The sequence below is a fragment of the Triticum aestivum genome, chromosome 2B, assembly GCF_018294505.1.
Source record: "Triticum aestivum cultivar Chinese Spring chromosome 2B, IWGSC CS RefSeq v2.1, whole genome shotgun sequence".
In the NCBI taxonomy this organism is placed as follows: Eukaryota; Viridiplantae; Streptophyta; class Magnoliopsida; order Poales; family Poaceae; genus Triticum; species Triticum aestivum.
The window spans coordinates 9,694,726-9,705,504 of record NC_057798.1 but is presented as its reverse complement, the minus strand read 5'-3'; the positions used below and the strand labels follow the sequence as shown (position 1 = coordinate 9,705,504).

The window sequence follows — 10,779 nt, the reverse complement described above, 5'->3', positions numbered from 1 at the left end:
AGCCAAGAAAAGCATCGAATCTCAAAGTGTTATACAATTTCAAATGTCTGGGTTTCTTTTGAGGCATGGTGTGTCAAGGAAGGCATTGGTAGGCGCCAAGGATCGATGACTTGAGAGATGGGGTTAGTTCCTCACTGTTCCGACAAAAATGGAGGGGTGAAACGACGAACGCGTACGCTGTCAATGAAAAACATTATGAAAAGATAGGATTTTCCATGGATCACTTGTAATGGAGTCAATTATTCATTATAATTTACTGTGCAACATATTGTTGTTGATAGAAACCACAAGAAATAGTATAATTAACAGTGGAGTTTGGGGCCGGCTGACCAACTTTTGGTCAAAAAAGCTTGAGTTTGTTGGGGTGTCAATCGATATATTGGTTAGGTCATGTCATGCTAGCTCCAGGTTTTGGGGAATTAAAGGGCCTGTGGACAAAGAAAGCTTGGGATGGGGCCCATTGGACGGCTGGATGTTCCTCCTGGACAGCGACAAGACATCGTGTGAGGTCAATCCATCCGTCCATGCATGGATGGTTCTCTGCTCGTGTGCATTCAGGACACTATGATTGGGTTGGAAGAGTCAAACAACACCACATCTCATGCTACTCTACTCCATGAAAAAATTAAGAAAGGCAAACACCTTCTAAAATTAAATTTTGGGATGAATCTTCTTCTTCTGTTAGAAATCAAGTGGGTGGGTGGGGGCAGGGAACACCTTAAAAATATCTAAACCACTTTTCCCTAATGAACGGCAAAAAAAATGGCCGGCATATGCCCTAAATCCCAGTTCGTTTCACAAAATTGGCCAAAAAAATATATATGCAAAAACTGTTTTTTAAAAGAAAAAAAGGGGCACCATCGAAAATCAAGACAAAAATGGGACATGGAAATATCATATAAATGGCAGCATCTGAAGAACCTGACATCGAATCTCGTCGTTGCGTACGCACGACAAGAAGCCCTAACCTCGCCACTCCGAGGAGTTGGCAGGAATCTACGTCAGAGCTCCGTCTAATCTGTCCCGACGAACGAACTTGCGGAGGATCGGGTCCGGAAGACTGACTCGAAGAAGAAGCACCGCCATCCGTCCGAGTGCCGCCCTTGCAAGAGCAAAAACCTTACCTATCTAAGCCGAGGCACCAGGAATACCCTCCCCGCCACCGGCCGCCAAAGCGGCAAGCCCAAGGAAGGCGAATCCACGGGCTCACCGGCGGAGATCGAAGGAAAGAAGGCTTTCCCTAGTCGGCTTGCGAGAGGAGAAAGAAAAAGTTATCAGTAGTTGGGTACATGGATTTGACTTAACACTAAAGGAAAACTTTGGAAACCATGTTATTTTGGTTGACGTCTTGTGTCCAACAAATAGAAGTATTTTTTTGTTCGTACTACTGGATTTATGATATTTTTTTAACAAAATCCTCAATTTCTTGATTTTCTAGAGTTTTTATCCCTGTCATGTTTTTTTTTTTTTGCAGTTCCGTCACCTGATTATATACCCCCTCTCCCACCACCTAGCACGGCCTCACAGCATCCACTAACCCTAAGAATCCTAAGAACCGATCTAGTAATTAAGCTGAAACACCCACACAACAAACACAGAGTGAGGTGGTAGAATCATGATCCGTTGTGGGTGGGTGAAAATGGGAGAAGGAATCGATGCCAAGACATGCTCCGTGGTGAGATTAAACTGTGAAAACCCCGAGAAGTGATGGGATCACGCGGCCGCATGTGGATGCACGACAAGGAAGCACATACGTACTACTGCGTGCCCATCGCATCGCATCGAGCTGTAAAAATTCCTCTGACCGGATACTTTAAAAAAAATAACGGCACCGGCATGCAGAGGTGGCAGCAGGTAAATTACCAGCGGAAAATCACAAGGGTTCTACTCTCTTCGTTCCTAAATATTTGTTTTTCTAGAGATTTCAACAAGTGACTACATACGAAATAAAATGAGTGAATCTACACTCTAAAATATGTCTACAGACATCCATATATCGCGTCCATTTAAAATGCCTAGAAAGACAAATATTTAGAAACGGAGAGAGTAGATCCCAATGCAGCGCAAGCGCAGTGGCCGCGAATATCGTCTGCTGGCTCTGGTGCTTCCGTTGATTTTTACCGCCAGAGATGCTTAAACCGCAGTACTAGCTGTAGTACAATACTAGTACAGTTTAGGGCTGCAAGGTACATTTGGGGCCAAGTAAAAACTATACTGCTACTGGACCCCGCATCGCGTTTTCCTCTCGTCCGTGGCGGCTAGAATCCTAGTCGCCGTCAGGAGAGGCCAATCCTCCAGCGCCGTTCTCCGGCGGCTCCCCTCCGCCGGCGACCTCAGTCGTCGATGGTGACGGGGTCGCCGGATCCACGCGCGTCACCTATTTTTACTCCTGCGCGGTCTAGGTTTTTAGGCTGTTCATCGTCTTGACTTCGGCAGCAATGATGACAGCGTTGAATAAACATTCTTCGGATCCTTCTCTGACGGGGCCATTGGTCCTATGGTTGGGGATGGATTTGGAAACCAGTCTGTTCAAGTAAGGATGGCGTGACGGCGGCGGCATCCTCGTGGTGGACCTGTGTCCTCGGGCTTCGCCGTTGCGACACCGTTTGTTCCAGCGTCGGCACGGAGCTTGGGAGGTACTCCAGGAGCGGATGCAGATTGTGGTCTGCATCGACAACATTTGAAAGACGGAACGTATGTTGGGTTCGTGGTTCATTGATGGCAGGTATGGTTTCCTCCTTCGACGCCTTAGTCGTGGTGGGGTGCCAGATCTGAAGTTTGATGGCGTGTCCGGGGTGTTGCCTCGGTCTGATTCGTTCAACGGCAAGAGCTTCACTTTTGGTGAGCCACCTTGAAGGTCCGCAAAGCTACATATCAGTGATGGAGCCGCGTCGAGCTCGGAGTGAAGAGGTGATCCGTCCTCCTTTTTTTTCCGATGGCTGTTGTGGTGCTGCCGGAGGTAGATGGTATGTGTTGGTGTCAAGTTCAGAGGATGTTTTGCTATTTTTTCAGCTTTGTCATGTTGGTCCTTACGTGACTTGTATCTCAATCTTCATGACATGCATGAGACACGTATTATCATGAGAAAAAAATCTAAATTCGGGTTAGCCGTAGTAGTTTAATAAAAGGATCCCGGGTAATTACTACCGCAGGTGCTGAGTGCGGGTGCAGGCGAGCCATGTGACGCAGCTGCGGTGAAAAAAAGCTGGGTAAAGGGAAAAGGTAAAACTAGTACTACTTCAAACTTCAAAGCATCTCTCAAGCTTGGTGGTGATGAGGTGCGTCGCCAGTCACCACATTAATTACTGCCGTCATCCCGAGGTTAATGAGGGCGGCAGACACATGCCGGCAGATTCCATTACCACTGAACAAGTGACCAGGCCTGTTGCCAGGCACATGGAAGATTCATAGAGACAAGTGGAGTGCGGCTTCATCTTGGTTATTGTTGTTAGCGTGATGGTCGACGGTTCTGATCCAGTCCACACCGACCGCTGAAGCTCAAGGCAGTTACTTTAGCTGCGATGAGACTTGCACAGTTGGTTGAAACTGTGCTCAAATTGATTTCAATTTGCAATGCACTTCAAATTATTTCCCCACCAGGGTATTCCGCTTTGCAAATCAATTTTATGTCGCCGTCTTTCTGAGCGGGCGATCATGCCGGGCATGGCGTCGAAATGTTTGCTCCGACACGAACAGATTTAGCCGGGATCGTGTTGTCCAGAAAACCTTTTCCTTTGTTTTCATGCCATATTGGAGAGAGCGATGGTGGAAATAAAAGCCCACAATCCGCAAAGCCTACGGAATCCGGTAGTGCCACGGTCAATCTGCAAAGCCTAGGATGAATTTCCAAACTACTGTCCTGGTGATGCAACCAGCAAGTTGGAAATCCTCGCATATTTACAGTCAACGTTCGGGGAACTACTACTAAGAATGCCAGTGCAAAGCAAGTATCCATCCTTCTCTTCTGACAGTAGAAGCTAAGCATCCATCTTCAGAAAGAGTAGCAGCCAGCTGATAACCTCACCATGTCCCTTTGTTACTTGCTAAAACTCGGTGCGTCCTACAGAAGCAGCAGGGAACAAACAAACCTTAGCGGGCAGCGGCAGCCAACATCCCCAGGTGCCAGAAGCAAACCAGGCCAACATCACAATTCATGTTGTTTGGCGTAGTAATCAAACATTGCGTGAATTCGCTACGTACCACCGTCGTGAGATTCCGTGGAATGTGCGCGCCCTAGGAGCCGTCCATCTCCACGACCACGGGAGCAAACTGCGTTCCCAAGAGAAGAAGAAGATTCTCAATCAAATGTAGCAGACAAGTATTGTCTTACTGTCCTCTCTTTTTTTTTTTTCCTTTGAGATAGCAGACGAATATTGTTGCTGCCTTGTTCATGACCCGACTTACCTCATCGTCCTCATCGATAAGGTTCACCGCGTTGTTCTCGAGATCCCACCCAAACGTGGTCTCCAGGAGCGTCTTCAGTTTCCTAGCCTGCATATGAAGGGAAGATGTTACAAATATCAACGTTCTTAGAATTTCTCCACAAAGTGCACAGCGGTAGTATATGATATATCCTCAACATTTTTTTTTCAACAGCAACAGTGAAGCTACTCAATTGATGCGTATTTCGTTTGCTCTGTAGAGTTGGTTGAACAATATTGTCATTAATTTCCGATTTAACAATGCAAACTTTCATAATTTCTGGGTGATAATCCGGTGCCTCAAATAACCAAATCACAATTCATGCATGGGTGGCTAGTCAGATAGCGGAAAACAGGAAGGGCACGGCCTTGCTTATGCTGCCAGGGTACACGTAAACAGCTAAGAGATCAGACAAAGAGACGACTCGAGAATGCTAACCCATGACAGAAGGTCCCCATCCACGACTTGAGCTTCAAATATTACCGCCAAGAAATCCTGGCAACAGCAGTTGAGAGAACTAAATTATTTTGCATACAAGGTATCAAACACATTTTGTAAGTATATGTATAAGTAACCCTGATCTTTCACAGTAACAATTTTAGAAACTACGGGAAACACGATTAACATTGCCATCTTGTTTATTTATGTGTATGCCATGTCGCGGTGTATCAGCCATTTAGAATACCAAACAGGAAACAACTACAATCAGAGACTAGGCCAAAAGGACAAGTATCCATTTGCTCGGTGCGTCATATTAAGAGCTTGTGCTACAAAAAAAAAAGTCATGATTGCATATGATGGAATACTACAATCATTCCAAAGTAAACCATGAAAGTGATATATAGCTGAAAACGTGTTCACCTAGCCACATTTATCCGAGCAAAGTTGACTTATTTTCTACCTTCCTGAGTTCCAGCACTACAGCAGTTCTTGTAGTTACATTTACATATGTCAGGGGCCAAAAGGTGTTGCATTATGAATTAAATACAAATGACAAAGCTGGCCAGGAACTTTACTGAACAATTACTTTCCCTCTTCACAACAGTGTCAATAGTGGACAAGAAAACAATGAGACCCTGCAGATCTCAAGGTGATGGGACTGATGATCGGATACATCCGGACAAACTGATTTCACGGCGAAGTGACATCAAATATTTGTCTTCACAGGTGTGTACAACTACATATCCTGATACCAATAGGATGCGTAATGTCCAAATAAATATTACAACAAATTACCTTGGAAAGCCGGTAAAGGAATATGTCTCTTGAAAACCATGCTTCGTCCAGAAACAAAGAATTGCCCTTGTCCTCACTACTTCTGGAATCATGTGTACGTTGAAAGCCATGCTTGAACTGGTAGTAAATAACCCTAATAAACTGCACGGAACAAAAATGTGGCATACAGAACTCGTTATAGACCTCAGGGTTCAATTGCATTGCCCTGATAAATTCAACAAATAATGCCTCAGGTACAAAAGTAAACAACAAATACAGTCACATAATACCTTTACAAACAATTGTGTCCTTGTATGAAGTGGCTGCCAGGGAGAAAGAAACAGAGTCAGCTAAGAATATAATGGCATGTATTGATGTGCAATACATCTTCAAGAGGATCACATCAACTATCAAGTGCAGTGCATCTCTTGATCTCTTCCCTTCCATTTTCCCACACTCCCAATCTCAAAACACGCATACATACATTATACTATCAATAATGGGCTGTTAAAACTTAGAGCACGGCTTATTCAGAAAATCTTGATTTTTTAACATACAGAAGCACAGTGACTCAGCTTAATCAATGTATGACCTGAGATGGTAGTTCGAACTACCAATTATATTGCTTGCCTAACCTATATCACTTCAAAAACGGAAAGAAGAAGAAATGGCCTGGTTGCAGGCAAAGGACTGATAGTAAAATGTCAAACCAAGGCAGGGTAATAAAGACTAAAAGAGCATTTGGGCTAGACCCAACAAAATAAGGATGCCACTGTATGTAGTTTAACTGTGAAGATACTTAGGTAAGATTATTTCTTAAACAGAATACAACCAGAGTTTCAAGAACTGTTATGGGGCGATATATCAGAACCTGGCCAGTTCCAATCTTCATCCAGAAACTTGGTTTCATTTCTTGAGTTTAAAATTTGGCCGTTCTTTGACTTCCAACCTTCTTTGCGGTAGGAATAAATAGTATTACAATTCTTTGAACAGAAGATGGAGCCAAAAGGGGACATTAGGTGGCTGAAATGTGCCAGGTTCTGAAAAAACGGCCCAGGGTCATCTGGGTAGCCAGCTGGTTCAATATGATTTTCTAAACCCTGAATAATAATACTACAGATAGGTGGATAAAAACAATTTAACCATCAATGTTTAAGGAGCAAGAGTAACAATGCTGTAGGAGATAACAAATATCAGTACTTACAGCTTCGCTACAGCTCAAAAGAAGACTGACTAATGCTTTCCACTGCATAAACGCCTCCAGTGACTGTCCCATCTACACAACTCAAATACATTAGAGAACAGAGCCACATAGTAAATAAAACATCTTCAAAACAATTGTTTAGTTTTGTCGGCAGTACCATAAACGCTACGAAAGAGAACTGCAGCTCCCCCAAGAGTAAATCTTCTTGGCCTTGATAATTTTTGGCCAAGACAGTCTCCAGCAAGCTTGTCTGAAAAGTAGAACAGACTCGTCAACAAATATTGGTATAACTTGTCAACTCAGTGTTCACTAACATGGGAACCTATATGAGGAATCAATTTGAGCAAACCACCATTAGCAGTAATGATGCCTATTTGAAGATTATAGCATGATTGATGGTATTGTGGTTGAAATGACAAAAGGCAGCAAACTAATGTTTTCACATGGCTGTTTGTCGATGTGCTAACTACAATTGAGGTTGTACTATTCAAGTTCAGGCTGTTGTGTCCACATGTAAGGCCAGAAAGATCTCAGTGTTCAAATTGTAATAAGGATGTGTTCGCATCAGATAAACTATTGCTTCAGGAAATCGATTGTGGGAAAAAACAAGATATAAAAAACCAGATCCACGCTGATAGATTAACTGTGCCAAAGTATGCTAACAAATAATATAATAAGAACATTACTCTGTCCAAATTCAGCAAAGTCAGCTCATCTGCAGAAATGTTTCTGTGCTTAACCGAAGCTGGGATAGTTGTGTAATAGCATCCTCTCCTCTCAGGCTGTGCAGGGGCTTTCTTTGCAAACTTGTCTTCTCTAAGTTGTTCCATCAATCGTCTCTCCATATCTGTTTGGGGAGCTCTATCCATCCATGATGTCTCCAATGCAATTGTAATTTCTCCACCAATTGGCTCTGTACAAATCAAACACACATAACCAGTAGTTCATTAGTTAGTTCTATCAAAAATGTCTTAAACACAGGCTGCTCTGTAACTATTAAGGGTACGAGAAAAATCAAGAATGCATCAGACTTACCAAGGCGTTCAATGACACTTTGTGACAAGTAGCTTGAAAGTTGTTTCCAGTCTCCAAAAGAATCCAAATTGTATGGTCCAAGCTGATCATCGAACTCGAAACGTTTTACTGCTTCAGAGTATCTGATTTCCTACCATAAAACAAACTTCAGTATCCTAGGCTTCTAGCCCAAGAAAAATCAAACACATGCAATCCCTAGTTTGAGGTATTATTATGTTATATTCCCCCCCCCCCCCCCCCCCCGTACGAAATTACTTGTCGGAGAAATGGATGTATCTAGACATATTTTAGTTCTAGATACATCCATTTCTGCGACAAGTAATTCCTGACGGAAGGAGTATGTTACAGTCAATAACAGGAAGGTCAACTTTTTTGAATATGTTGCAATTTTGAGACTCCGGACAGATACAGTTCTGGTAGTCCATATTTCATATATTATTCATAAACCAGCTGTAAGGAAAACAAGCTGAACATAAATTAGGCAAAATTTATGTAGTTTGTCATATTAAATTATCATCTGGTGCAGATCCAGTAGGTTAGGCACTTCAGAGAAGTAGTAACCCCATTGGGGCAATGCATCTTCTGTTTTATTATCAACTGAATTAGTTATTTGTAAGGTTACAAAATGCTCTAAAATTTACAAGACATATTGAATATTGATACCTAGAGTTTTGCAGTTACAGTGCAAGGCGCAAATACAAGATTTACAACAACTGAGGAAGCTGATGCTGCCATACTAATATTTCGCAAAATGCAATATAGTTATCCTAATGCAATATTGCCTTTCAACAGTAGTTGTTGTCTCAGCCAATACCAGTAGAGTCTCAACTATCAAGTGATGTACTATGTGCAAGAAGACAAGAGAACTATATGTTACAAAGGTATGGGGAGATAAAGCAATAAAGTATGCTGCAATATGTTAAAGATTCTAATATAATCAAACATGTCACCTCCTCTTCTGATAGTGTCACTAGTCTCTCCTCTTGAGCATGCCATCTTCGAACGACCACCTGGAAACAATAGGCAGGAGATGAGTACATGTAAACAAGCAATTTTGTGTAATTATCAGAACTCTGACAGCTAAGACCGCTCGAAATTTCCAACAACAACAAAGCCTTTAGTCCCAAACAAGTAGGGGTAGGCTAGAGGTGAAAACCATAAGATCTCCCAACCAACCCATGGTTCTGGCACATGGATAGCAAGCTTCCACGCCCTGTCCATGGCTCGAAATTTCCAACACAGTATGAAAATCTTTGTTTGGCTCTTCTTCTTCCAAGTGCATTGTGTTCTTAACTATTTTTCACCCACCACTGTATAGACGGGAAATGTGAAGCTTGACACATAAATACCAATGAGCATTGTGAGTTGTCTAATTCAGACTCAGATATACTCCAGATGCAACCGTAGTTTAAGAAGTTATAGCATCAGTTCTGACTCTGGATATACTGTAGTACACAATAGAAGGGGACAGATAAAGTGCAGAGATCTAAGATATCAGACTACTCTAGAAAAAAAGGCCTTGTGAGCCATTGATCTAACAAATTTAATGGTCAACACAATAGTTCATCTGAACCTTTTTGAGTTACTGATCAGGTCCCAGTGCAAAGAACAGTCACAGACTAAGAACATGGTGTACACTTCATTCAGTACTTCAAATGTGATGTGCTTGCTTCGGAACAGGGGGGAGTACCTGAGATGGGTGAGTGGTAAGAAAGAATCCGACTGTCGGGGCGAACTCATTCCCGCGCCTACAAGGATGGCAGATAGTGGAGGAACGGTCAGTACGGGATATCATATCGCACGGCGTAATGGCAGCACCCATCGCCGAACAACGTTAATCATTAGAACATGTGGAAAATGCGAGTCAAATGAACAGACTGCGCACATGAGCCTTCGCAAATCTAAACAGTGGACATCAGTTTTCAGGATGTCCCAGAAACAGGTCAAGGGGTCAAACAGAAGAGGGGAAATTGCAAGGCAGCATGATGTTGCTAATCTAGCATGTATACCCATAAAGCAAGTTTGGATCCACTCTGGCATGAATGTGTCAGTCGATACAGCGGGGTCTGCATCAACTCTAGATTACCCAGTTAAATCACTAATACTTGTCCAGCAGTAAAAAAAATTCCTCATCTAGTGCATCAAATCAGTACTACTGTACTACTGTAAAAAAAATATCTACTAATATTGCTCAAGCATGCTGCTTGGGGACGTACCTGCTGGGGGAGCAGTAGTGGAGGAAGTGCGGGCCTGGGGGCACCATCTTGATCCCTCTGAACCTGGGGCCGACCGAGAACACCTGAATCAGCAGCATACTCTCGGATGTCAATCTCTGGAAATCAAATCGAAGCGTAGCCACCGGAGGGGCGGCCAGTGCAAGGCGCGGCGTACTACCTGGGTGTCGAGGCCGAGGAGGGTGTGCTGGGGCACGTCGAGGAGCAGGAGCGTGACCCCCTTCCGCGCCAGCTCCGTCGCCGCCTCCGGGTCCATCCGCGCCGCCGCAGCCGCGCCTCCCCCGCTGCTCGCCATGCCCAACAGCGCCCGACGCGGCCAGCTCTCGGCGGTCGCTCGGCGCTGTGCTGGACCAAGCTTCTCACGGGGAGGGAGGGGGGGGGGGGGGAGAGGAGCGCGAGGCCGCCGGCGGTGGGAGGAGAGAGGCAGGAAGCGAGCCGCCGCCTGGAGAACTGCTTTTTTTTTTCCGAGAGCCTGTAGAACTGGCGAGAGAGACGGTGGAGCCCTCTAGAGAAAACAACCCGGCCCATCTGAGATTGTGCATACGGGTGGATCTTTTTACCGGCCCAACCACCTCGAAGCCACGGGGAGGAAAAAAAAAACAATCAGCTTCTAGCACCTCGTGAAGCTTCCACCGTCTCTCCCGTCCTCGACCCTTCAAAATGAAGGGC

General features: G+C 44.2%; 1 protein-coding gene across 1 annotated transcript; it reads right to left on the bottom strand.

The window, feature by feature from the left end:
* Positions 1 to 3,713: 3,713 nt before the first annotated feature.
* Positions 3,714 to 10,501, bottom strand: LOC123043100 (protein AAR2 homolog). Its single transcript, XM_044465448.1, has 14 exons — positions 10,271 to 10,501; positions 10,093 to 10,175; positions 9,567 to 9,624; positions 8,827 to 8,886; positions 7,877 to 8,006; positions 7,528 to 7,754; positions 6,999 to 7,091; positions 6,842 to 6,913; positions 5,928 to 5,960; positions 5,659 to 5,799; positions 4,861 to 4,917; positions 4,405 to 4,491; positions 4,201 to 4,269; positions 3,714 to 4,060 (listed from the first exon to the last, which is right to left on the bottom strand). Exons 1-13 carry the CDS (start codon positions 10,403 to 10,405, stop codon positions 4,234 to 4,236), a joined length of 1,212 nt encoding a protein of 403 aa, XP_044321383.1. The 5' UTR covers positions 10,406 to 10,501; the 3' UTR covers positions 3,714 to 4,060; positions 4,201 to 4,233.
* Between the last annotated feature and the right edge of the window lie 278 nt (positions 10,502 to 10,779).